This window comes from Zonotrichia leucophrys, chromosome 1A (genome assembly GCF_028769735.1).
Source record: "Zonotrichia leucophrys gambelii isolate GWCS_2022_RI chromosome 1A, RI_Zleu_2.0, whole genome shotgun sequence".
Taxonomy (NCBI): domain Eukaryota; kingdom Metazoa; phylum Chordata; class Aves; order Passeriformes; family Passerellidae; genus Zonotrichia; species Zonotrichia leucophrys.
This window is the reverse complement of record NC_088170.1, coordinates 72,042,825-72,069,821: the sequence shown is the minus strand read 5'-3', so window position 1 is coordinate 72,069,821 and position 26,997 is coordinate 72,042,825. Positions and strand designations below refer to the sequence as shown.

The window sequence follows — 26,997 nt, the reverse complement described above, 5'->3', positions numbered from 1 at the left end:
ACCCCCAATTTTGCTGATTTCCTGGTGTTTCTGTAAATTATCCCCGATTTTTGCTGATTTCCGTGTGTTTGTGTAAATACCCCCAGTTTTTCTCGATTTCCCTGGTGTTTGTGTAAATAACCCCCGATTTTTGCTGATTTCCATGGTGTATTTGCAGTAAACCGCCAGTTTTGTGTTTCCATGGTGTATTTGCAGATAACCGCCAGTTTTGCTGATTTCCTGGTGTTTGTGTAAATAACCCCCAGTTTTGCTGATTTCCATGGTGTGTGTGTAAATAACCCCAATTTTACTGATTTCCATGGTGTTTGTGTAAATAACCCCCAGTTTTGCTGATTTCCATGGTGTTTTTCAGATAAACCCAGTTTTGCTGATTTCATGGTGTTTGTGTAAATAACCCCAGTGTTGCTGATTTCCACGGTGTTTTTGCAGATAACCCCCTGATGTTACAGATTTCCATGGTGTATTTGCAGATAACCCCCAGTTTTGCTGATTTCCCTGGTGTTTGTGTAAATAACCCCCAGGTTTTGCTGATTTCCATGGTGTATTTGCAGATAACCCCCAGGTTTTGCTGATTTCCATGGTGTATTTGCAGATAACCCCCTGATGTTACAGATTTCCATGGTGTATTTGCAGATAACCGCCAGTTTTGCTGATTTCCATGGTGTATTTGCAGATAACCCCCAGTTTTTGCTGATTTCCATGGTGTATTTGCAGATAATCCCCAATTGTTGCTGATTTCCCTGGTGTTTTTGCAGATAACCCCCTGATGTTACAGATTTCCCTGGTGTTTTTGCAGATAACCCCCAGTTTTTGCTGATTTCCATGGTGTTTGTGTAAATAACCCCAGTTTTTGCTGATTTCCATGGTGTTTTTTCAGATAAAACCCAATGTTGCTGATTTCCCATGTGTTTGTGTAAATAACCCCCAGTTTTTGCTGATTTTCATGGTGTTTTTGCAGATAAACCCATTTTTGCTGATTTCCGTGGTGTTTCTGTACATAAACCACAATTGTTGCTGATTTCCATGGTGTTTTTGCAGATAAACCCCAATTGTGCTGATTTCCCTGGTGTTTGTGTAAATAATCCCCAGTTTTTGCTGATTTCCCTGGTGTTTGTGTAAATAACCCCCGATTTTTGCTGATTTCCATGGTGTATTTGCAGATAACCCCCAGTTTTGCTGATTTCCTGGTGTTTGTGTAAATAACCCCCATTTTGCTGATTTTCCATGGTGTATTTGCAGATAACCCCAGTTTTGCTGATTTCCATGGTGTTTTTGCAGATAACCCCCAGTTTTTGCTGATTTCCATGGTGTTTGTGTAAATAACCCCCGATTTTTGCTGATTTCCCTGGTGTGTGTGTAAATAAACCCCAATTTTACTGATTTCCATGGTGTATTTGCAGATAACCCCCAGTTTTGCTGATTTCCATGGTGTATTTGCAGATAACCCCCAGTTTTGCTGATTTCCGTGGTGTATTTGCAGATAACCCCCAGTTTTGCTGATTTCCATGGTGTATTTGCAGATAACCCCCAGTTTTGCTGATTTCCGTGGTGTATTTGCAGATAACCCCCGGTTTTGCTGCTTTCCCTGTGTTTTGCAGGTGCTGATGGAGACGCTGGGGGCGCTGGGCGCTCAGTGCCGCTGGGCCGCCTGCAACATCTACTCCACCCTCAACGAGGTGGCGGCGGCGCTGGCCGAGAGCGGTACGGACCGGGAATTCCTCCTGCTGGGATTTACAGGGAATTCCTGCTGGGATTTATAGGGAATTCCTGCCAGGATTTACAGGGAATTTCTACTGATTTATAGGGAATTTCTACTGGATTTTATAAGGAATTTCTGCTGGGATTTATAGGGAATTCCTGCTGGGATTTATAGGGAATTTCTACTGCATTTACAGGGAATTCCTGCTGGGATTTACAGGGAATTCCTGCCGGGATTTATAGGGAATTTCTACTGGATTTTATAGGGAATTCCTGCTGGGATTTATAGGGAATTTCTACTGGATTTTATAGGGAATTCCTCCTGTGATTTACAGGGAATTCCTCCTGCATTTATAGGGAATTTCTACTGCATTTACAGGGAATTCCTCCTGGGATTTATAGGGAATTTCTGCTGGATTTATAGGGAATTTCTACTGCATTTACAGGGAATTTCTACTGGGATTTATAGGGAATTTCTACTGAGATTTACAGGGAATTCCTCCTGCATTTATAGGGAATTTCTACTGGGTTCTATAGGAATTTCTTCTGTACTTTATACGGAATTTCTGCTGGGATTTATAGGGAATTTCTACTGGATTTTATAAGGAATTTCTGCTGGGATTTATAGGGAATTCCTGCTGGGATTTATAGGGAATTCCTGCTGGGATTTATAGGGAATTCCTGCTGGGATTTATAGGGAATTCCTGCTGGGATTTATAGGGAATTTCTACTGGATTTATAGGGAATTTCTGTTGGGATTTATAGGGAATTCCTGCTGGGATTTATAGGGAATTTCTACTGGGATTTATAGGGAATTTCTACTGGGTTTTATAGGGAATTCCTCCTGGATTTTATAAGGAATTCCTGCTGGGATTTATAGGGAATTCCTGCTGGGATTTATAGGGAATTTCTGCTGGGATTTACAGGGAATTCCTCCTGGGATTTATAGGGAATTTCTACTGGGTTTACAGGGAATTCCTGCTGGGATTTACAGGGAATTTCTACTGATTTATAGGGAATTTCTACTGGGTTTACTAGGGAATTCCTCCTGCTTTTATAGGGAATTCCTGCCAGGATTTACAGGGAATTCCTGCCGGGATTTATAGGGAATTCCTGCTGGGATTTATAGGGAATTCCTGCTGGGATTTATAGGGAATTTCTACTGGATTTATAGGGAATTTCTGCTGGGATTTATAGGGAATTCCTGCTGGGATTTATAGGGAATTTCTACTGGATTTATAGGGAATTTCTACTGGGTTCTATAGGGAATTTCTTCTGTACTTTATAGGGAATTTCTGCTGGGATTTATAGGGAATTCCTCCTGGATTATATAGGGAATTCCTGCTGGGATTTATAGGGAATTTCTACTGGGATTTATAGGGAATTCTTCCTGGATTTATAGGGAATTTCTACTGGATTTATAGGGAATTCCTGCTGGGATTTATAGGGAATTCCTGCTGGGATTTATATGGAATTTCTACTAGGTTTTATAGGGAATTCCTCCTGGGTTTTATAGGGAATTCCTCCTGGGATTTATAGGGAATTCCTGCTGGGATTTATAGGGAATTTCTCCTGGGATTTACAGTGAATTCCTGCTGGGATTTATAGGGAATTTCTTCTTGATTTATAGGGAATTTCTCCTGGGATTTATAAGGAATTTCTACTGGGTTTTATAGGGAATTCCTCCTGGATTTCATAGGGAATTCTTCCTGTATTTTATAAGGAATTCCTCCTGCATTTTCTAGGGAATTTTTGCTGCCCCATCATTTTAGCTCATTTATCACCCCTTTGAGGTTTTTTCCTTGCATTCTCTTCAATTTAGAATAAACCTACAGCACAAAATCACCCCTTTCTAAAGCTCTGAAACTCCTGGAATGTTTTGGGGTTTTTTCTAGAGTTATCCAGGAAAAACCCCTTGCCTTACCCAGGTAAAATCCTTGGTAAAAATGTCATTTATGAGCTGAAGCTGGAAGTTGTTTTGCTCAGAGAAATGAAACTAAATTGAGTTTAAATTCTATAATTTGGGGCATAACTCGTGTGAAAGAGAGAATTTGGGGGGGAATGTGATTTACAGAGCAGAAACTGAGCGTGTGGGGGTTACCTGGGAAATCCTGGGTGTATCCAGGGGTTTACCTGGCTAAATCCAGGGGTTTTCCCTAAAAACCAGGATTTTACCACAGGTTTTAACCTGGATACGGCCAGGGATTTTACATGGAAAAAGATCAAGGGTTTACCTGGACAAATCCAGGGACTTTACCTGGGTAAGGCCAAGGATTTTACATGGATAAGGCCAGGGGGTTTATGTGGGAGAAGACCAAGGGTTTTACCTGGGTAAGTTCAGGGATTTTACCTGGATAAGACCAGAGATTTTACTCAGGTAAATACAAGAGTTTTACCTGGATAAATCCAGGAATTTTACCTGGGTAATGACAGGGATTTTACCTGGGCAAAACCAGGGATTTTACATGGAAAAGACCAAGAGTTTCACCTGGATAAACCTAGGGATTTTACCTGTGTAATGCCAAGGATTTTACTTGGATAAATCCAGGGGTTTTACTTGGGTAAGGCCAGGCATTTTACATGGATACAGTCAGGGATTTAACTTGGCAAAATCAGGAGATTTACCTGGGTCATACCAAGGGTTTTACCTGGGTCATACCAAGAGTTTTACCTGGATAAATCCAGGAATTTTACCTGGGCAGGTCCAGGGATTTTACATGGAAAAAACCAAGAGTTTCACCTAGATAAGACATGCAGTTTTACCTGGGTAATGCCAAGGATTTTACTTGGATAAATCCAAGGGTTTTACCTGGGCAATGCCAAGGATTTTACCTGGGAAAGGCCAAGGATTTACCTGGATACAGTCAGGGATTGAACTTGGCAAAGTCGGGAGATTTACCTGGGTAATGCCAAGGGTTTTACCTGGGTCATGCCAAGGGTTTTATCTGGATAAATCCAGGGACTTGACTTGGGTAAGGCCAGGGATTTTACCTGGATAAATCCAGGGATTTTACCTGGGTAAGGCCAGGGATTTTACCTGGATAAAACCAGGCATTTTACCTGGATAAGACCAGGGATTTTACTCAGGTAAATCCAAAGGTTTTACCTGGATAAATCCAGGAATTTTACCTGGGTAATGACAGGGATTTTACCTGGGCAAAACCAGGGATTTTACATGGAAAAGACCAAGAGTTTCACCTGGATAAACCTAGGGATTTTACCTGTGTAATGCCAAGGATTTTACTTGGATAAATCCAGGGGTTTTACTTGGGTAAGGCCAGGGATTTTACCTGGATACAGTCAGGGATTGAACTTGGCAAAGTCGGGAGATTTACCTGGGTAAGTCCAAGGGTTTTACCTGGGTCATACCAAGGGTTTTATCTGGATAAATCCAGGGATTTTACCTGGGTAAGGCCAAAGATTTTACCTGGATAATGACAGGAATTTTACCTGGGAAAAACTGGGGATTTTATGTGGGTAAGACCCAGAGTTTCACCTGGATAAGACCAGGGGTTTTACCTGGGTAATGCCAAGGATTTTATTTGGATAAATCCAGGGTTTTACCTGGATAAGACCAAAGAATTTTACCTGCGTAATGCCAAGGATTTTACCTCAGTGAGGCCAAGGACTTACCCTGGGTAAGACCAGGGATTTAACCCAAATAAGTCCAGGCCAGGGATTTTACCTGAGTGAGAATTTTACCTGAGTAAATTCAGGGGTTTTACCTGCATGAGACCAAGGATTTTCCCTGGGTGAAGCCAAGGATTTCACCTGAATAAATCCAGGGGTTTTGCCTGAATAAATCCAGGGATTATATCTGGGCAGGTCCAGGGATTTTACCTGGATAATTTTAGGGGTTTTACCTGGATAAATCCAGGGATTTTACCTGGATAAAACCAGGGATTTTGCATTAATAAATCCAGGGATTTTACCTGGATGAAGCCAAGAATTTCACCTGAATAAATCCAGGGATTTCATCTGAATAAATCCAGGGATTTTACCTGGGCAAGTCCAGGGATTTAACTTGGATAAGTTCAGTGGTTTCACCTGGGTCATATCAAGGATTTTACCTGGGTAAGTCCAACAGGGATTTTACCTGGATAAGTCCAGGGGTTTTACCTGGATGAGACCAAAGATTTTATCTGGATAAGACCCGGGATTTTACCTGATTGAGGCCAAGGATTTTACCTGGATAAATCCAGGGGTTTTACCTGGATAATTCCAGGGATTTTACCTTGATAATTCCAAGGATTTTACCTTGATAATTCCAGGGCTTTCACCTGGATAATTCCAGGGGTTTTACCTGAGTAAGCCCAAGGATTTTACCTGGATAAAGTCAGGGAATTCACCTGGCTGAATCCACAGGTTTGACCCCGAGCTCTGGAACACCCAGAAGAACCCAAACCCACCGTGGTGGGTCTTGCTGGCTGGAGCTGAGTAATAATTGAATCTATTAAATTAACACCTGAATTAATGAATCAGTGTCCAGGAGCTGATTCCCACGGGATTTTCCTGCCTTAACCCCCTGTCCCTCCCTGGCCAGGGTTCCCAGTGTTTGCCTGGAAGGGCGAATCCGAGGACGATTTCTGGTGGTGCATCGACCGCTGCGTCAACGTCGAGGGCTGGCAGCCCAACATGGTGAGCTGGGAAACTCCTGGGATGCTCCCACCTGGAAAATCCCACCTGGAGAGGGAAGGGAAGGGAAGGGCAGCTAAAACCTCCTGCACCTCACCAAGCGAGGTTTGGTTTCCAAAATGAGCCGTGTTCATGCAGTTTTTTGGGTGTTTGGTTTGATTTCAGAGCATCTTGCTGCAGTTTAAGCTGCTAAAAATGGCTCAAAATCAGTATTTTTTGAGAAAAGAGTTTTTCACCCTTTTCACCCTTAAATTCTCACCTTTGGCTGAGGTGATTTTTAGGAGCAACGCCCAGATTTTTTCCATGATTTCCACACTTTAAACCACACAAACCTCAGGTGCTCCCTTTTTATCCTGCCCTTGTTTCCAGGGAAAACAGGAACTGGAATTGGGTGAGCAGAATAATTTTCAGCTGTCAGATGTGCTGTTTTCATCACATTTCCCCGAGGATTTTGAGCCCTGGAGCTCCTGATCTAAATGTGGGAAGTGATCAAAGGTGGAAATGTAGATCTGAGTTGGGTTTTTGCCAATATTGGCTCGTTTGAGGTGGGATTTTTGTCCCTTCCAGAAAAGAACCAGGAATGTCAAAGAAATCCACCCCCGAGGTATCAGACTGAGTCTAGACCTGAGAGCAGCTTTGTTCTGCTCTTTGAGGAATCATTTCCCATCCAAAATGTCACTTTTGGAGCAAGTCAGAGTCCCAGAAAATGCAGATTTTGCTTTCCCAGGATCTCTTCATTCTGGGGCTGATTTCAGACCTGCTCCTGGAGCATGGAAATGATGGAGGGAGCACCAGGAATCTTGGAGCTCTTCCCAGAGATTCTGCTGGATTTTGGAGATCCGTGGTTTTAAAGATAAGAAATGATTATAAATGGGTTTAGAGATAAGAAATAGGACGCTGGGTGGGGCAGCAGGGTGTGAGAAGGATCCTGAAATAATGGAATTATGGAATGGTTTGGGTTCCACAGGGACATCTCCAGCCTGGCCCTCACATTGCAGGGCTGCTCTGGGAATTCTGTGCCACCCTCAGTTTCCTTGGACACGGGGCCAGTTCGTGGCCATTCCATTCTGGGAATCCTTCATGGAGGGCTCTGGGAATTCTGACCTTCAGGGGAAAGCTCCCTCTGGTTCAGAAAAGGGATTTTTGCTGGAAAATGTGGAATCTGTGAGGTTTCCTTCATGGAAAAGCCTCTCCAGGGATTTTCTGCTGGAGGAAACATTGGATGGAAGGGCTGAGGGAGGGAGTTGGTGACCTGGAGAGAAGCTCCAGGGCTGCCAAGGCTGCTTTTCTCTAGGAAAAATGATTCCCATCTCAAATAAAGTGGGTTTCCCCCCCTAAAAAAAACCCCAAACCTGCTTGGAAGAATAGGAATGAGGCCAAACCTGCAAAAAGCTGGGAAAACTGCAGGAATGTGGGATGGGCTGTTGGATGTTGGGGTGCCACACCAAGGTGACCTCCCAGCAATGCCAGCCCCTCCAGGGATCTCCTTTGTGGGGTTTCCATCCCCTGCTCCCCCGGGAAAGGGGAACCTGCCCAGGGCTGGGTTCTCTCTTGGAAGAGGATTAAACATTAAACATTGATGATGATGATGATTGATGATGATGAAGTGAGAAATCTTGGAGGAGGAGAAGGAGGATGAGGAGGACAATGATGTAGTGAAAAGTCTTTGACATCGGTGTATGGAATATGCGAGGATGAGGATGATGATGCAGTCAGGATTCCTTGGAGTAGGGAACATGCAAAGAAGAGGATGAAGATGATGATGATGATGATGGTGATGATGAAGTGAGAAGTCTTTGACCTCAGTGTAAGGAATATGGAAAGAGGAGGAGGAAAAGAAGGAGGAGGAGGATGCAGTGAGAAATCTTTGACTTTGGTGTAGGGAATGTGCAAAGAGTGGGATGAGGATGATGATGATGATGATGATGATGATGATGATGCAGTGAAAAGTCTTTGACATCAGTGTATGGAATATAGAAGGATGATGAGGATGATGATGCTGTTGGAATTCCTTGCATTGGAGTAGGGAACATGCAAAGAAGAGGATGAAGATGATGATGATGGTGATGATGAAGTGAAAAGTCTTCGACCTCAGTGTAAGGAATACGGAAGGAGGAGGAAGAGGAGGATGCAGTGAGAAATCTTTGACTTTGGTGTAGGGAATGTGCAAAGAGTGGAATGAGGATGATGATGATGATGATGATGATGCAGTGAGAAGTCTTTGACATCAGTGTGTGGAATATGCAAGGATGAGGATGATGATGATGAAGATGAAGTGAGAAGTCTTTGATCTCAGTATATGGAATGTGGAAAGAGAAGGAGGAAGAGGAGAAGGATGCACTGGGAAGTCTTTGGTGTAGGGAATGTGCAGAGTGAGATGGTGATGATGATGATGGTGATGATGCAGTGAAAAGTCTTTGACATCAGTGTAAGGAATGTGCAAGGATGATGGTGATGGTGATGATGATGATGGTGATGGTGATGATGATGATGATGATGATGATGATGGTGATGATGATGATGCAGTGAAAAGTCTTAGACATCAGTGTGAGGAATGTGCAAGGATGATGATGATGATGATGATGGTGATGATGATGATGCAGTGAAAAGTCTTAGTGTGAGGAATGTGCAAGGATGATGATGATGATGGTGATGGTGATGGTGATGATGATGATGGTGATGGTGATGATGGTGATGGTGATGGTGATGATGCAGTGAAAAGTCTTGGATATCAGTGTGAGGAATGTGCAAGGATGATGGTGATGGTGATGATGGTGATGATGATGATGATGATGATGATGGTGATGATGCAGTGAAAAGTCTTAGACATCAGTGTGAGGAATGTGCAAGGATGATGGTGATGGTGATGATGATGGTGATGATGATGATGATGGTGATGATGATGATGATGGTGATGGTGATGATGCAGTGAAAAGTCTTGGATATCAGTGTGAGGAATGTGCAAGGATGATGATGGTGATGATGATGATGATGATGGTGATGGTGATGATGGTGATGGTGATGATGGTGATGATGATGATGGTGATGGTGATGATGATGGTGATGGTGATGATGATGGTGATGGTGATGATGCAATGAAAAGTCTTGGATATCAGTGTGAGGAATGTGCAAGGATGATGATGATGGTGATGATGGTGATGATGGTGATGATGCAGTGAAAAATCTTTGACATCAGTGTAAGGAATGTGCAAGGATGATGATGATGGTGATGATGATGATGATGGTGATGGTGATGGTGATGATGGTGACTCTGAGGCTGATGGTGGCCGTGTTGCTGTCACCCTGTGCAGCCCTTGGACACTCCCCCTGCCCTGGGTGAGCTCTGCTCCTGCTTTCCCTGGAATCCAGCAGGTTCTCCCCTGCCCTGGGTGAGCTCTGCTCCTGCTGTCCCTGGAATCCAGCAGATCCTCCCCTGCCCTGGGTGAGCTCTGCTCCTGCTGTCCCTGGATTCCAGCAGGGTTCTCACCCTGCCCTGGGTGGGCTCTGCTCCTGCTGTCCCTGGGTTCCAGCAGGGTTCTCACCCTTCCCACCTTGCCCAGGCCACGGGGCCTCCCGGGGGCAGGAGGATGTGCCAAATTCCACATTTGGGTTCTTCCTTTCCTTGGACCTTTTCTTCCTCAGGGGCTCTCTGAGCCCAGCACCTCCCCTGGGTGCCATCCCAGGTGTTTCCACCCACAGAAGACTGGCCAAGCTCTTGGACCTCTCTTTTCCCTGGAATTCTGAGATTCCTGGGGCTGAGTTGTTTTCCCGCCTGCCCTTCCCAGGGCAGTTTTCCAGAGTTTTCCTCTCTCTCCTCACTCCCCCCCAGTGTGTTCATTCCAGCAGTGGCTCCCTGCCCAGCCCCAGTGACTCTGTTCCCATTGCAGATCCTGGATGATGGGGGAGATCTCACCCACTGGATCTACAAGAAATACCCCAACATGTTCAAGAAGATCAAGGGCATCGTGGAGGAGAGCGTCACCGGGGTGCACAGGTTTGGGACAGCACAGCTGAGCTCAGCCCTGAGCAGCCGGGCTCTGCTCTGCCAGGCCTGGCTTGGCATGGAAACTGCTTCAGTCTGAGCAGGATCCAGCAGTTTCTGCTCCGAGCTGCCCTGTGTGTCCCTGGGGTGGGAGGGAGGAGAGGCTCCCACCTGGAGATGAACAGGAGGGATGAGCAGCCCAGCCCTGCCCTAAATCCCTGGGAAGAAGTGAGGTTTGGGAAGAGGGACTGAGCTGTTTGTGGGGAAGGGAGAGCCTGAGGGATGAGTGAGTGAAATCCCTGAGTCCCTGGCAGGAGCAGGGCTGGGGTGGGAGCAGCTCTGGGGGCTGGGAGGTGCCACTGGAGCTTTTCCATGGAATTCATCCCATCCCAGGTGCCAGGGAACTGAGGAGAGCAGCGCTGTTGGCTGAGTCCTTGCAGGGGAAAGGCTTGGCTGCAGCTCTGAGCTGATCAGAGCTTGGCCAGAGGCTCAGGCAGCTCCTGGAGCAGGGAAATGAAATGTGTGAACCAGGGAAATGGCTCCAGCTCTGCACCAGCGGGGTCAGCAGGAGGACTGCTGATATTTTTAGGATCTGAAATCCCAGTGTGGGAAGAAGAGATTTCCAAAGGCAGGTTCTCCTTCCCCAGGGCTGGAGCAGGAACAGGATTTTCAGACTCTCTTGAAAGAAGAGACACAGTGAGGTGTTTGAATTCATTTTTAGTGATTTTCCTGCTATGAGGAGTTGGGTCTGTGCCCAGAGCTGAGAGCAGGGGATGCTGGAGCAGGAGGGATCCAGGGAGAGCTCCCAGCACATTCCAGGGGCTCCAGGAGAGCTGCAGAGGGACTGGGGACAAGGCCTGCAGGGACAGCACCCAGGGAATGGCTCCCACTGCCAGAGGGCAGCCATGGGTGGCATCTTGGCAATGAGCAATTCCTGCCTGGGCTGGCATTGCCAGAGCAGCTGGGGCTGCCCCTGATCCCTGCAGTGCCCAAGGCCAGGCTGGAGCAGCCTGGGATGGTGGGCTTGGAATGGGATGGGCTTGAAGGGCCCTTCCCACCCAAACCATTCTGGCATTTGGGACACTCAGAATCCATCCCCAGGGGTTTTTATGGAAGTTGGGGATGGCAAAGGGAAGGGAGACCCTTCCTGGAGTGCTGAGATTGCCAGTGAAGCCCCCAGAGCCCAAAATCCCTTCCTGGAGAGGAGTCGGGGTGGGGATGGATCCAATGCCAGGCTGGGAGAGCTGGGAATGGAGGGAATTCCCTGGAGAGGGAGCCTGGGCTGGGATTTTGGGAAGGGATTCCCAGAGCAGCTGGGGCTGCCCCTGATCCCTGCAGTGCCCAAGGCCAGGCTGGGCACTGGGATGGTTTCCAGTGCCCCTGCCATGGCCAGGCTGATCCTAACCCTAACCCTAACCCTAACCCTTCCCATCCCAAACCCCTGGGAGCAGGGCTGCATTCCCTGGGTAACCCCTGCTCTGTGCCCGTGCCAGGCTGTACCAGCTCTCCAAGGCGGGGAAGCTCTGCGTGCCAGCCATGAACGTCAACGACTCCGTCACCAAGCAGAAGTTTGACAACCTCTACTGCTGCAGGGAATCCATCCTGGATGGGTGAGAGGGATCCCAGGGGAATGGGGAGGGATTCCAGTGGGAATGGGGAGGGATTGCCATGGGAATGGGGAGGGATTGCCACAGGGAATGGGGAGGATTGCACAGGGAATGGGAGGAATTCCCACAAGGAAGGGAGATTCCTGCAGAAACAGGGAGGAATTCCCACAGGGAATGGGGAGGAATTCCTGCAGGAAACAGGGAGGAATTCCCACAAGGAATAGAGAGGAATTCCCACAGGGAACAGGGAGGAATTCCTGCAGGGAATGGGGAGGAATTCCCACAAGGAATGGGGAGGAATCCCCATGGGAAACAGGGAGGAATTCCTACAGGGAACAGGGAGGAATTCCCACAGAGAACAGGGAGGAATTCCCACAGGGAACAGGGAGGAATTCCTGCAGGGAATGGGGAGATCAAAAGGAACAGGGAGGAATTCCCACAGAGAACAGGGAGGAATTCCTGAAAGGAATGGGGAGGGAATCCCACGGGGAACAGGAAGGAATCTCCACAGGGAACAGGGGGGAATTCCCATGGGGGAATGGGAGAACGGAATTCCCACAGGGAATGGGGAAGAATTCCCTCAGGGCTCTGCTCTGCTGCCATTTGGATCATCTCAGCTCAGTTTGTGTGTCAGAGGAGAATAAAATCCTTCCCTACCTCTGGTGCACATCAGGGTTCCTGTCCTGTCCCTCTCCCCTTTGGACAGAATCTGCCTCTGTCCCTTTGCTCTCTCCAGCTCTTTATTCCCTTTCTTTTCATGGAATTGGGTGTCTGTGTCCCTCCAGCCCCAAATCCCATCACGGCCAAGTGAGGCTGGGACAGGTTTTGTCCTTGTTGTGACATCGTTTGTGGCACAATCCACGAGCAATCCATGGATTTGGGATGTGCAAGGAACAGGGAATGGGAATAATGAGGGGGTGAAATATGGGAACAGAATTCCCAGAGCAGCTGTGGCAGGAACAGGAACAGCCTGGGACAGTGGGATGGGATGGGATGGGATGGGATGGGATGGGATGGGATGGGATGGGATGGGATGGGATGGGATGGGATATGGGATGGATGGGGATGGGATGGGATGTCCATGGGGATCCATGGGATGGGATGGGATGGGATGGGATCCATGGGATGGGATGGGATGGGATGGGGATGGGATGGGATGGGATGGGATGGGATGGGATCCATGGGACGAGATGGGATCCATGGGATGGGATGGGATGGGATTTAAGGTCCTTCCCAACCCAAAAAGCCCTGGGATTCCATGCAAACACCTCGGGGGTAAACTGGGATTTGGGCTCAGCCTGGTGCAGGAATTTCAGACGGGGTCAGGGCCGAGGAGAGCTGAGGTGCCCCAGAGCTGCTGTGGGGTTCAGCTGAATTCCCTGGAAAAGGGAGGGAATTTCACCTTCCCTGCACTGCTAACCTATTTACTCCAGAGCCAAAAATAGCCTGGAATGTAGGACACGCTCAGGGAGGGAGCAGAGGAAACCAGAGGAAGGGGGAGCTGCATTTGGGAAATCTCTGGGATTCTGGCAAGGAGATCCCACTCCCCTGCTGCTCCTGGGGCTCTTCCTTGGGGCTTGGCAACAAAAACTCCGATTAAAGGATTTTTGGAGAGGATTTTCAGTATTTTAGAAGTGCCAAAACAAAGGGTTAATGAATAAAAATCAACAAAGAAAGGGCTCCAAACCCAAATTCCATCCTCTTTGTTGGAAGAACAAAAGAACCCCCTCCCTTCCAAAAGGAGAAGGGAATTTTTAGGTGCTTTTGGGGTTTTCTCTTCCCCTGGAATTTCAGGGATGCAGGATCCAGCTGTGGCTCCATCCTTGGAGCAGCTCTCAGTGCTGGGCTGCAATTCTGACCTTTAATTGGGTTTTTTTCCCTTTTTCCTCAGCCTGAAGAGGACAACAGACATGATGTTTGGCGGGAAGCAGGTGGTGGTGTGTGGCTATGGGGAGGTAAGGGGCTCCCTTTTCCCAATTTCCCCCTTTTCCCACTGGGAATTCCAGGTGTGAATCCTCAGCACAGCTTCCTCCACCCTCAGGTCTTTGCTCTGCACCTGCAGGACCCCCCAAACCTCAGGAGTTTGCCAAAAACTGAAAGTTTCCTTCATTTCTTTATTATTACAGAGATGCCAAAGCTTTAAAAAATACATTAAATATTCTGCATATCTTTAACATCTGGATATTGGCATGCCCACATATTGATAAGATGTATTTCTATAATTTTAATATTATATTTAATCGATTTTACTAAAATCTGAGGTTTTGCAGATGTTCTGGGCATTCCAGTGATCAGGAGAGAATTAATCTTGATTTATCCCTTCACCCACCCTCTCCCCATGGGAATATTCCTCTTTTCCCACTTTTTCTCAGCACCAGTTCACACCAGTTGCAGTGGGTGCTTTACTGCAATTTTTTGGGGTTTGTGCCCCAATAATGGGGTTTGTGCCCCAATAATGGGGTTTGTGCCCAGCAATGGGGTTTGTGCCCCAATAATGGGGTTTGTGCCCCAATAATGGGGTCTGTGCCCAGTAATGGGGTTTGTGCCCAGCAATGGGGTTTGTGCCCCAATAATGGGGTTTCTCCCCTGCAATGGGGTTTGTGCCCCAATAATGGGGTTTGTGCCCAGCAATGGGGTCTGTGCCCAGCAATGGGGTTTGTGCCCCAATCATGGGGTTTGTGCCCCAACACTGGGGTTTGTGCCCCAGCAATGGGGTTTGTGCCCAGCAATGGGGTTTGTGCCCCAACAATGGGGTTTGTGCCCCAATAATGGGGTTTGTGCCCCAATAATGGGGTTTGTGCCCAGCAATGGGGTTTGTGCCCAGCAATGGGGTTTGTGCCCCAATAATGGGGTTTGTGCCCCAGCAATGGGGTTTGTGCCCCAACATTGGGGTCTGTGCCCAGCAATGGGGTTTGTGCCCAGCAATGGGGTTTGTGCCCAATAATGGGGTTAGTGCCCAGCAATGGGGTTTGTGCCCCAATAATGGGGTTTGTGCCCCAGCAATGGGGTTTGTGCCCCAATAATGGGGTTTGTGCCCCAATAATGGGGTTTGTGCCCCAGCAATGGGGTTTGTGCCCAGCAATGGGGTCTGTGCCCCAATAATGGGGTTTGTGCCCAGCAATGGGGTTTGTGCCCAGCAATGGGGTTTGTGCCCCAATAATGGGGTTTGTGCCCCAACAATGGGGTTTGTGCCCAGCAATGGGGTTTGTGCCCCAATAATGGGGTTTGTGCCCAGCAATGGGGTTTGTGCCCCAATAATGGGGTTTGTGCCCCAATAATGGGGTCTGTGCCCCAATAATGGGGTCTGTGCCCCAATAATGGGGTTTGTGCCCCAATAATGGGGTTTGTGCCCAGCAATGGGGTTTGTGCCCAGCAATGGGGTTTGTTCCCCAATAATGGGGTTTGTGCCCCAACAATGGGGTTTGTGCCCCAATCATGGGGTTTGTGCCCCAACAATGGGGTTTGTGCCCCAATAATGGGGTTTGTGCCCAGCAATGGGGTTTGTGCCCCAATAATGGGGTTTGTGCCCAGCAATGGGGTTTGTGCCCCAGCAATGGGGTTTGTCCCCAATAATGGGGTTTGTGCCCCAATAATGGGGTTTGTGCCCCAATAATGGGGTTTGTGCCCAGCAATGGGGTTTGTGCCCCAATAATGGGGTTTCTCCCCAGCTGTGGGGTTCCCTGAGCCTGTCCCTGTTGTTGCAGGTGGGCAAGGGCTGCTGTGCTGCCCTCAAGGCCATGGGCTCCATCGTCTACGTCACCGAGATCGACCCCATCTGTGCCCTGCAGGCCTGGTAGGGCTGGAACCCTCCCTGCCCTGGAAACCCCATCCCGAGGGATTCCTGCACCCAGCCCTGCCCTGGGGCCTGCCCTAAAACACCTCCTGCTTTATCCATCCCAGAAATGCCCTAAAACACCTCCTGGTTTATCCATCCCAGAAATGCCCTAAAACTCCTCCTGGTTAATCCATCCCAGAAATGCCCTAAAACACCTCCTGGTTTATCCATCCCAGAAATGCCCTAAAACACCTCCTGGTTTATCCCATCCCAGAAATGCCCTAAAACACCTCCTGCTTTATCCCATCCCAGAAATGCCCTAAAACACCTCCTGGTTTATCCATCCCAGAAATGCCCTAAAACTTCTCCTGGTTCATCCCACCCCAGAAAAGGGGCCCTGCCCTTAAATATCTCCTGATTTATTCCATCTGCCCTAAAGCTTCCCCTGGTTTATCCTGTCCCAAAAATGCCCTAAAACATCTCCTGGTTCATCCCATCCCATGAATGGACCTTGCCCTAAAACATCTCCTGGTTTATCCCATCTACCCTAAAGCACTTCCCAGTTTATCCCATCCCATGAAAGGACCCTGCCCTGAAACATCTCCCAGTTTATCCCATCTGCCCTAAAACATCTCCCAGTTTATCCCATCCCAGGAAAGGACCCTGCCCTGAAACATCTCCTGGTTTATCCCATCTGCCCTAAAGCTTCTTCTGGTTTATCCCATCCCAGAGAAGGGACCCTCCCCTAAAACGTGCCTCAGTTTATCCCATCCCATGAAACAGGCCCTGCCCTAAAACATCTCCTGGTTTATCCCATCTGCCCTAAAACATCTCCTGTTTTATCCCATCCCAGGAAAGGGCCCTGCCCTAAAACATCTCCCAGTTTATCCCATCTGCCCTAAAACATCTCCTGGTTTATCCCATCCCAGGAAAGGCCCTTCCCTAAAGCACCTCCCAGTTTATCTCACCCCACAGCAGGCAGGAGCTTGGGGCGTGCCTTGCAGGGATTTTGGCACTGAGCTGCTCCCTGGCTGTGCCCACCCCTCACCCTGGGGGTGTTTGGGGTCCTGGGACCCCCCCAGCCCCTCAGCACACACAGCTGGGTTTGGATCCTCCTTTGCATCCGCAGCTGTGGGACCCCAAAACCACCCAGAGCCCGCATCACCCTCAGCCTGCTCCTCCCCAGGGTGTGCTGAGGGGACTAATGAGCTCTAATTAGCAGAGCTGATGAACTTTTGGGCTGCTCTGTGTCCTTCATCCACCCTCAGCTGGGAGTTCCCAGCCGTCCCTTCCCTGGCCCTGCAGCAGCACAGGGCCCCTCTCAGGAGGAGCTGGCATGGGAAAAGCTCAGGAAATGGGGACATGCAGCAGAAAAAAATGACTTTTTTATTTTAGTCACTTCAATTTTGCAGCTTGTGAGAGGCACAGGAAGGAGCTCTGGGGAGGATTGTCAACAAATCCCAAAAAAGCCCAGGCTGCCCTTGTTATCCCTGAGCTCACCTTGCTGGGGAGGGCAGGGCAGGCCTGAGGGCTCTGCAGGTGCCTCAATCAGGATTTTGGGGTGGGGAGGGGCACCCACAGCTTTGGGCTGGTTTTTGGGATGCTCTAAATCCATCCCAGCCTGGATTCTGAGCGGATCCACAGCTCCTGGATGTTCCCTGCAGGAGGAGCAGCCCTAAAAACCCCATCAGGGTCCAGAATTGAGGTTTGCAGATGAGAAAGCCTTGATGGGAAAGCCCCAAAATCCTTCTCATTCTCCACACAAATGTCCCAGAGCCTCCAGGATGGCCCCAGGAGCTCCCCATGGCTCATCAGGGGTTAAAATCAGGATCTGGGCTCACTTTGTCCCTGTTTTCCCTCCCAGCATGGACGGGTTCCGGCTGGTGAAGCTCAATGAGGTCATCAGGCAGGTGGACATCGTCATCACCTGCACAGGTACGGGCCAGCGGGGGAATGGGGGTGCACACCCCAAAAGGGTCTCCTGGGGCTCCAGACCCCAAAAGGGCCCTGTGGGGATGGAGACCCCAAAAGGGCCCTGTGGGGATGCACACCCCAAAAGGGCCCCATGGGGATCCAGACCCCAAAAGGGCCCCATGGGTATGCACACCCCAAAAGGGATCCCATGGGGATGGAGACCCCAAAAGGGCCCCGTGGGGATGGAGACCCCAAAAGGGCCCCATGGGGATCCAGACCCCAAAAGGGATCCCATGGGGATGCTGACCCCAAAAGGGCCCCATGGGGATCCAGACCCCAAAAGGGCCCCGTGGGGATGCCCACCCCAAGAGGGTCTCCTGGGGATGGAGACCCCAAAAGGGCCCTGTGGGGATGCAGACCCCAAAAGGGCCCTGTGGGGATCCAGACCCCAAAAGGGCCCCATGGGGATGGAGACCCCAAAAGGGCCCAGTGGGGATGCTGACCCCAAAAGGGGCCCATGGGGATCCACACCCCAAAAGGGGCCCGTGGGGATCCAGACCCCAAAAGGGATCCCATGGGGATCCAGACCCCAAAAGGGCCCCATGGGGATCCAGACCCCAAAAGGGCCCCATGGGGATGGAGACCCCAAAAGGGCCCCATGGGTATGCACACCCCAAAAGGGCCCCATGGGGATGGAGACCCCAAATGGCCCCGTGGGGATGCAGACCCCAAAAGGGCCCCATGGGAATCCACACCCCAAAAGGGATCCCATGGGGATCCAGACCCCAAAAGAGCCCCATGGGTATGCACACCCCAAAAGGGGCCCATGGGAATGGAGACCCCAAAAGGGCCCAGCCCAGCCCAGGCTGAGGGAAAGCCCCAGAGGTGGAGAAGGCCAGGGATTGATCCAGGACTGTGGTGCTGGCAGGGAACAAGAACGTGGTGACCAGGGAACATCTGGACAGGATGAAGAACAGCTGCATTGTCTGCAACATGGGACACTCCAACACCGAGATCGACGTGGTGAGCGCGGCCACCGGGGCTGGGGGGCGGTTTGGGGTGGGATGGGGTTTGCAATGATGGTGTTTTGGGGTGGTGGTGCTTTGGGGTTACAGTGTTTGGGATGATGGTGCTTTTGGGCAGTGGTGTTTGGGGTGATGGTGTTTTGGGGTGGCTGTGTTTGGGGCGGTGGGGCTTTGAGTGACTCTTTTGGGGTGATGGTGGTTTAGGGTGATGGTGTTTTGGGGTGACAGTGATCAGGGTAATGATATTTTAGGATAATGGTGTTTTGGGCTGAATGGTGTTTGGAGTGACTGTTTCAGGGTGATGGTGTTTGGGGTTACAGTGGTTTAGGATGATGGTTCTTAAAGGGTCAGAGTGCCCAGTTTGGGCTTTAGGATAATGGTGTTTTGAGGTGATGGTGCTTTGGGGCAGTGGTGCTTGGGGTGGTTGTGCTTTGAGTGACGCTGTTTGGGGTGATGGTGTTTTGGGGTTACAGTGTTTGGGCTAGTGGTGGTTTGGGGTGACAGTTTTGGGGGTGATGTTGTTTTGGGGTGACAGTGTTCAGGGTAATGATACTTTAGGATAATGATGGTTTGGGGTGCCTGTTTCAGGGTGATGGTGTTTGGGGTTACAGTGGTTTAGGATTATGGTTCTTTTAGGGTCAGAGTGCCCAGTTTTGGGCTGACAGAGCTTTAGGATAATGGTGTTCTGAGGTGATGGTGCTTTGGGGCAGTGGTGTTTGGGGTGATGGTGTTTTGGGGTGATGGTGCTTTGGGGCAGTGGTGTTTGGGGTGATGGTGTTTTGGGGTGATGGTGTTTTGGGGTGATGGTGCTTTGGGGCAGTGGTGTTTGGTGCTTTGAGTGACACTGTTTGGGGTGATGGTGTTTTGGGGTGATGGTGCTCTGGGGCAGTGGTGTTTGGGGTGATGGTGTTTTGGGGTGATGGTGCTCTGGGGCAGTGCTGTTTGGGTGCTTTGAGTGACGCTGTTTGGGGTGATGGTGTTTTGGGGTGACAGTGCTTTAGGGTGATGGTGCTTTAGGATGATGGTGCTCTGGGGCAGTGCTGTTTGGGGTGATGGTGTTTTGGGGTGATGGTGCTTCGGGGCAATGGTGTTTGGGGTGGTTGTAATTTGAGTGACACTGTTTGGGGTGATGGTTTTGGAGTGACAGTGCTTTAGGGTGATGGTGTTTGGGGTGATGGTGTTTTGGGGTGACAGTGCTTTAGGGTGATGGTGTTTGGGGTGATGGAGTTTTGGGGTGATGGTGCTCTGGGGCAGTGGTGTTTGGGGTGGTTGTGCTTTGAGTGACGCTGTTTGGGGTGATGGTGTTTTGGAGTGACAGTGCTTTAGGGTGATGGTGTTTTGGGGTGATGGTGCTCTGGGGCAGTGGTGTTTGGGTGCTTTGAGTGACGCTGTTTGGGGTGATGGTGTTTTGGAGTGACAGTGCTTTAGGGTGATGGTGTTTGGGGTGATGGTGCCTTGGGGCAGTGCTGTTTGGGTGCTTTGAGTGGCACTCTTTGGGGCGATGGTGAATCCCCCTCAGCAGCCCTTGGGCAGCCGTGGTGCCGCTCTGCTGTGCTGAGCTCCCAGAGACCGTCCAGGCTGTGACTCACAGAGGGGTCCCTGGGCTGGGGCTGGGGCTGGGCTGGGCTCCAGGGGACACTCCCAGGGCCCTGGCAGGGGCTGCTGCCGTTCCCAGCCCGTGTCTGAGGCGCTGGGGCTCCTGGTGCTGCTGTGACATTGCCCACGTTCCAGGCCAGCCTGCGCACGCCCGAGCTCACCTGGGAGCGGGTGAGGTCCCAGGTGGATCACGTCATCTGGCCCGATGGCAAGAGGATCGTGCTGCTGGCAGAGGTGAGGGAGCCCCTGCGGCTCTGGGTCCCTGTGCATGGTGGGTTTGGCTCAGGGAATCCTGGAATCACAGAATGCTTTAGGTTGGAAAACACCTCGGAGTCCATCAGGGCCAACCATTCCCAGCACTGCCAAAGCCACCCCATCCCCAGTGCCACATCCACAGGGCTTTAAATGCCCCCAGGGATGGGGACTCCACCCCTGCCCTGGGCAGCCCATTCCATTCCTGCCCACCCTTTCCATGGGGAATTTCCCCTAAAATCCAATCCAAACCTGCCCTGGCCCAGCCTGAGGCCGCTCCCTCTGCTGCTGTCCCTGTTCCCTGGAGCACAGCCCGACCCCCTTGGATGTCCCCTCCTGGCAGGGACTTGTGCAGAGCCACAGGGGCCCCCCTGAGTTCCTGGGATGAGGAAAAGCTCCCCTGTTTTAATTCATCCCTCTCCAGGGTATCTCCCATTTCCTGAGGGCAGCCCCACCTCGGGGCTGGGTGCAGGGGGCACAGCAGGGACACAGCTCCAGGGGCTGCTGTCCCCTGTCCCTGGGGTTACAGACTGGGTTTGTGCCCTGCTAACAGCCACATTCTGCTTCCAGGGCCGCCTGCTGAACCTGAGCTGCTCCACCGTGCCCACCTTCGTCCTGTCCATCACGGCCACCACCCAGGTGAGGGATTTGGGCTGGGCTGGGGGCAGGCCCTGCTCTGAGGGACAGCAGCCCTGACCCGGCGTCCTCTCCGCAGGCCCTGGCTCTGATAGAGCTCTACAACGCTCCCGAGGGCCGCTACAAGCAGGACGTGTACTTGCTGCCTAAAAAAATGGGTAACGGTGCTCCCACTGCCCTCTGCTCGTGCCTGTTGGGCTGGGAGGGGCACAGGGCCAGGCTGGGCACTGGCACAGCTGGGAGGGGGCCCTGGGCCAGGCTGGGAGGGGGCTCTGGGTCAGGCTGGGCACTGGCACAGCTGGGAGGGGGCTCTGGGCCGGGCTGGGAGGGGGCTCTGGGCCAGGCTGGGCACTGGCACAGCTGGGAGGGGGCTCTGGGCCAGGCTGGGAGGGGGCTCTGGGCCAGGCTGGGCACTGGCACAGCTGGGAGGGGGCACTGGCACAGCTGGGAGGGGGCTCTGGGCCAGGCTGGGCGCTGGCACAGCTGGGAGGGGGCACTGGGCCAGGCTGGGCACTGGCACAGCTGGGAGGGGGCACTGGGCCGGGCTGGGCACTGGCACAGCTGGGAGGGGGCACAGGGCCAGGCTGGGCACTGGCACAGCTGGGAGGGGGCACTGGGCCAGGCTGGGCACTGGCACAGCTGGGAGGGGGCACTGGGTCGGGCTGGGCACTGGCACAGCTGGGAGGGGGCACGGGGCCAGGCTGGGCACTGGCACAGCTGGGAGGGGGCACTGGCACAGCTGGGAGGGGGCTCTGGGCCCAGCTCAGGGGCTTTCAGCTTTGCTGCTCTCCTGTCCCACGTGTGGAGAGCAGGGGGTGCCTCCCTGTTCAGGGGGTGTCCTGTGGGTCTGTGCCAGGGATGGGGCCTCACCCCTGCCAGCAGCTCCCCCAGCAGAGCCCCCTCCTGGGCACACTTTGGGCAGAATGGGCTTTTTGGTGGCAGTTGGGCTTTTTGAGGCAGGGCCTGGTCTTGGGCTGGGCTGTCACCAAGCAGAGGTGCCAGGCGGGTTGTGCCTCAGCCCGGGGCACTCGCTGTGGCCTCCCTTGCCCGCTGTGACGAGGCCCGGCCTCCCGTGCCCTCCCCAGACGAGTACGTGGCCAGCCTGCACCTGCCCACCTTCGACGCGCACCTGACGGAGCTGACGGACGAGCAGGCCAAGTACCTGGGGCTCAACAAGAACGGACCCTTCAAACCCAACTACTACAGGTGCCCTCCGGCCCTGACCCTTCTGGTGCCCTCCCAGTGCCCTCCCAGCCCTGATCCTTCCCAGTGCCCTCTGTGTGCCCTCCCAGCCCTCTGTCCCCTCCCAGCCCTGTCCCCTCCCTGCCCTGACCCTTCCTGGTGCCCTCCCAGTGCCCTCCCAGCCCTGATCCTTCCCAGTGCCCTCTGTGTGCCCTCCCAGCCCTCTGTCCCCTCCCTGTCCCCTCCCAGCCCTGATCCTTCCCAGTGCCCTCTGTGTGCCCTCCCAGCCCTGTCCCCTCCCTGTCCCCTCCCAGCCCTGTGCTCCTGCCCCGCTGTGGGGACACCCGGGGTTTAACCCCACCCATCCCCTGAGATGATTCCGAGCTCTCCCTGCTCAGGCAGGCAGCAGGAAGGGGAGGGCGCACTTGGAGCCCTGACAGCAGCTCTTGGCAGGACAGGAGCCCTTTGTGCGTGGCAGCAGCTGTCACCCAGACGTGGCAGATGCCAGCGCGATGCCACCGGCTCGGTGGCAGATTTATTTTTAAAGTTTGACGGAGGATGAGGTGGCACAGAGCGGCCTCGGCCCTGGGGCTGCTCCCTGGGCTCAGCTCCACGGCTCCTTCCTGAGCACGGGCTGGGCAGATCCCCAAAATAATAATAATTTTCAGTAGGAGCCCTGGATCATTTCCCTTTCCACATTTTTAGCCAGCACTGCCATGAATTTCCACTGTGAAAATGAAATGGCTTTGCACAAAAATGCTTGGGAGGGTGAAGCCCAGATCCTTTTCCTGTAGGAAAAGGGATTTTCTTGGCAGGCAGAGAGCACCAGAACACTCCCAGTTTGGGGATCACTGGGTTTTCTCAGATCCTGAGCTTTTTTCCTTGCAAACTCCTGGGGCTTCCCTGTGGCTGTGGAGGAATTCCCTCTGGTTCAGTTCTCTGTGCCTGGCATGGCCCAGCCTTGTGGGGAGCGAGGTTTGTCCTGGCGAGGTTGGGATCCATTGAGGCTCTCAGGGAATTTCCTGCCCTGAGGAGGAGCCACAGCCCCTCCCACTTCCCGTGGGCACCTCGGAGGCAGCGAGGACCGAGTCCCTTCCTCAGCCATTTCTGTCCTTGGCGTTGCTCCCTCCCAGAATCCACCATGGGGTGTGGGATCTCAGCACCTCAGCACTGAGGTGTCACCGAGAGCACCCTTGGGGGGCTCGGGAGTCCTGGAATGTTCCAGAAGTGTCTGGTGGCTGCACTTTGATCCTACACAGGAGACGACACCTGTATGAGGACAGGAGGGTTTCACCGGGGTGAATGGTGAAGGGATTGGTTAATTAGAGAGTGAAACACAGGGTTTAGGATTTCTGTACAGGGGGGTTTAGAGAAGTAAGATGGAGGAATTGGGGCGTGTCCTGTCCTTCTTCTTCTTCTTCTTCTCCTCCATCTTCTGTGGTGATGGTGGCACTTTGGGATTGGTCATTACTGAAAGTGCACCGGACAATAAGAATAAAAGGTATTGGGGAAAAATGATAAATATTGTACACGTAACCATGGGTATAAAGATAGGTGACCGCCCGGAGGGCAGGGAGTGTGCTCATGGCTGGCTGCTGAGCAGAGCTCTGTCGGGCCCAGAGAAAATCTTTTAGATAAACAATTAATAAACACCGAGACCGAGACAAGAACTGAAGCCTCTTCTCTCCTTTGATACGCGGCTGCCCCAAGGCCACCCCGGGCCTTTCCAGGCCCTTCAAACAGCCGAAAACCGGACACTGGGGATGCCGGGGCAGCTTCTCCTCCCTTCCCCGCTCACCAAACCCCGTTTTCCTCCTTTTCCCAGGTACTGAGTTCCTGCCGCCGCGTCCCGGAGAATCGCGAGGAGCCGCCGCAAGCACCCGAGTCTTTCTCAACTACTGTACAGGATGAAACCGCGCAAGCTTCCCACGCTAGAGCCGGGCTTGCTGCCATAGTCGACAGTGTGTTTTAGGTTATTTATTTATTAAATTAGAATACTGTTCATGTGGCCTCTGCCACTGGTGTTCGTCCTGCCGCGGGACTGGGAGACGCTGGATTTTCTTTCCGTTCCTTTCATTTTTCTCTTTGGGTTCGTTCTTTTTCGGGGCTGGGAGGACGGGGAAGGCGAGGAGGAAGCTGCTGGAATCGAGCTGTGGAATGTTCCCTTATCCCTGCTCACCCCCCGCTCGGTGGGACCCGGCCTGGGAGTCGCTTTTGGTTTCCTCCACACCCCCCAGCGCTTCTCCAGCCCGGCAGCAGCCGGGGGATCTCCGGCTCTTTGACACCAGAGCCGGGATCCTCCTTGGCTCCAGGCCGGGAGCCGCCTCGGCAATCTGGCTGGAGAAGCCTCTCGGTGTGCCCAGCTGGGGAACCTCGCCTTAGCACTGCCCGGAGCTGTGCCCGGGGACAGCCCCGAGCGCGGAGGAGCCGGCGCCGCTCCCCGGGCACAGCCCCGCTCGCTTTCCTGCTGCTGTCGTTCCGAGTGCCAACCTCTCTGGATCAACCAAAGTCGTGTTCCCAGCGCTGCTGGAAGGGCCTCGCCCACCGATGCTGCTGCTGCTGCCGCGCCGGCGGCTCTGCCACACCACGCTGGGAGGAGCCAGGTCCCTCTCCAGCTGAATTTCAGTCCCCATTGGAAACCTTGGGAGTTTTATTTTCTGGTCGTACTTGTGTGAATCTGGAATTCCCCTTTGGAATGTATGAGGCGTCCGCCGGAGTGACCCCCGCGGGTTCTGTGCCAGCAGAGAGAGCTCAGCACCACTAAAACCCTGCGGTCACCTCGACGGGTCAGAGCTGATGGAGAGTAAATTTGCCAGAGTTCCCTGTTTTATGTCCCAGCTGAGCGCAGGACAGCGTGACCCTTAGCAAGGTGACTTCCCAAGGGTCTGAGCGGAGTCACTTCTGTCCCTCACGTGGAGAACGTGATCCTTCTGACATGGAGCCTCTGTCCTCCCCGTTGGTGCCCGCCTCTCTCATCAGCTGCAGATCCGTGCTTTCTCCTCCTGGGCTTCTTTGCCATCATGGAGAACTTTTTTGTGGCAGCTCGTTCACGCACAAGGAAGGGAAAACGGAGGAATTACGGCCTCAAGTCCCTCCCACGGCTCTCAGGAGATTTGGAGGCAGGTTGGCCACAAGTCGCTCATCTCCAGAGCAAACGTTCCCATGTGCCGGCTGATTCCAAGTTTCTCTTTGAAATCTCTCAGAATCAGGAAGGAAAGCCTTGAGAAGAGCTTGAGGAAACCTTGAGGAGACCTTGGGAAGGCGTCAGGGCTTTGTGAAGGCCTTGAGGAGACCTTCAGGCCTTGAGAAGCTTCCAGTAGACTGATTGCTAAGCACAGACTCAGAATGATCTCTGCTCGTTCATTTTACCCAGATCCTGAGATTTTTTGGGAAGAATCCCCTGAGCAATTTGAACCATCCCACGCAGGTGTTTCTCCCCGGGCTGGATCCTGGTCTGTGTCAGGCCCTGCTGTTCTCTGGGAGCGTGGGAGCCGCTCCTGGCCCAGGTGAGACGTGGCCGTGGGGTCCCTGGGGCAGAGCAGCTTTGGGAAGAACAGGAATCCCTTCCCAACCCAGGCACAGCCACTTCCCCCTGGAAAAGCTCCTTTTGGAAAAGCTCCTTTTGGAAAAGCCCCTTTTGGAAAAGCCCCTTTCATCCCAACCCCTCTGATCCCCAGAGCCGCGTCCTGCCCGTGCCTGCTCTGCACAGCCCCGATCCCTTCGTGCTCCCTTTATCTTCCAGGTAGATAGGAAGGGGAAAAAAAAAAAAAATAAATATATATATTAATACTGAAATCCCAACTGGCTTTTCCCACCTCGATTTTTAAAGCTCTTCTCCATGTTCTGCTTCTCCTGTAAAAGCTTTTTGGCTCGCTTGGCTTTTTTCCTAATCAACCTGGAATCATATCTTATGATCATCTCTAAATTAAACGTGTAATGGGGTTTGGTTTCTTTCATCTTTTTTTTTTTTTAATGTAACACATTTTTCAAGACTTAGGAAAAAAGAGATTTTAGGTAACACCAGCAAAATCGCATAAAGGAAATTAATTCTGTTCTGAACTTTAGAGATAATAATAAGACAAAACTCGTCATCAGCAGTGAGGAAACGAAAACGTCGCAACCGTAACATTTCAGAAGGATGTTTTAAATATTAATGTCTGAGTGATTGTATTAGATCAGCAATAAAGACTCTGTAATCTCGAAACACAAATAAAACATTGGAAAACTCCGCCTCTCCCGAGCGTCCTTGGGGTCAGGCGGGGCCAGGTGGGATTTTGGGGTGGGACACGGAGGGATCGGGGATGGTGCCGGGATCGGGGTTGTCCCCAAAGCCGGAGCCTTGAGCTGCTGCTGCTGTTCCCAGGCAATCCCAGCTGGGGAAGCGGCTCCGGGGCCGTGTCCTTGGGCAGCCGGAGCTGTTTGGGCTCCGGGCCCCGGCGTGTCCTTGGGAAGCGCTGCGGGAACGAGCCCGGCCCCGTTATCTCCCCCGGAACAATCCCGTTATCTGCTCTGCTCCCGCCCTGCCGGCAGAGCCGCGCACGCTGCCAGGGCAGCCCCGGCAATTCCGACCCGGACCCGGGGGTTTTCAGCCTTCCAAGGCTCTGAAGGGATGCGGGACGTGAGGGCACCGAGCCGGGCACCCGGAACATCCCCGGCCACAAACCTGACCCGCAGGCACCCCAAAAACAACCATCA

General features: G+C 52.0%; 1 protein-coding gene across 1 annotated transcript in view; it reads left to right on the top strand.

The window, feature by feature from the left end:
• Positions 1–26,530, top strand: part of AHCYL2 (adenosylhomocysteinase like 2) — an 87,200-nt gene extending 60,670 nt beyond the window's left edge. The window contains exons 5-17 of the mRNA XM_064703116.1: positions 1,599–1,701; positions 6,242–6,336; positions 10,221–10,327; positions 11,809–11,925; positions 13,814–13,877; positions 15,627–15,715; positions 17,562–17,632; positions 18,540–18,634; positions 20,368–20,466; positions 21,055–21,123; positions 21,200–21,278; positions 22,206–22,326; positions 24,128–26,530. Of these exons, the coding sequence (XP_064559186.1) occupies positions 1,599–1,701; positions 6,242–6,336; positions 10,221–10,327; positions 11,809–11,925; positions 13,814–13,877; positions 15,627–15,715; positions 17,562–17,632; positions 18,540–18,634; positions 20,368–20,466; positions 21,055–21,123; positions 21,200–21,278; positions 22,206–22,326; positions 24,128–24,134 (1,116 nt within the window). The 3' untranslated portion in view covers positions 24,135–26,530. The remainder of the gene's footprint in view (positions 1–1,598; positions 1,702–6,241; positions 6,337–10,220; positions 10,328–11,808; positions 11,926–13,813; positions 13,878–15,626; positions 15,716–17,561; positions 17,633–18,539; positions 18,635–20,367; positions 20,467–21,054; positions 21,124–21,199; positions 21,279–22,205; positions 22,327–24,127) is intronic.
• Positions 26,531–26,997: the final 467 nt, after the last annotated feature.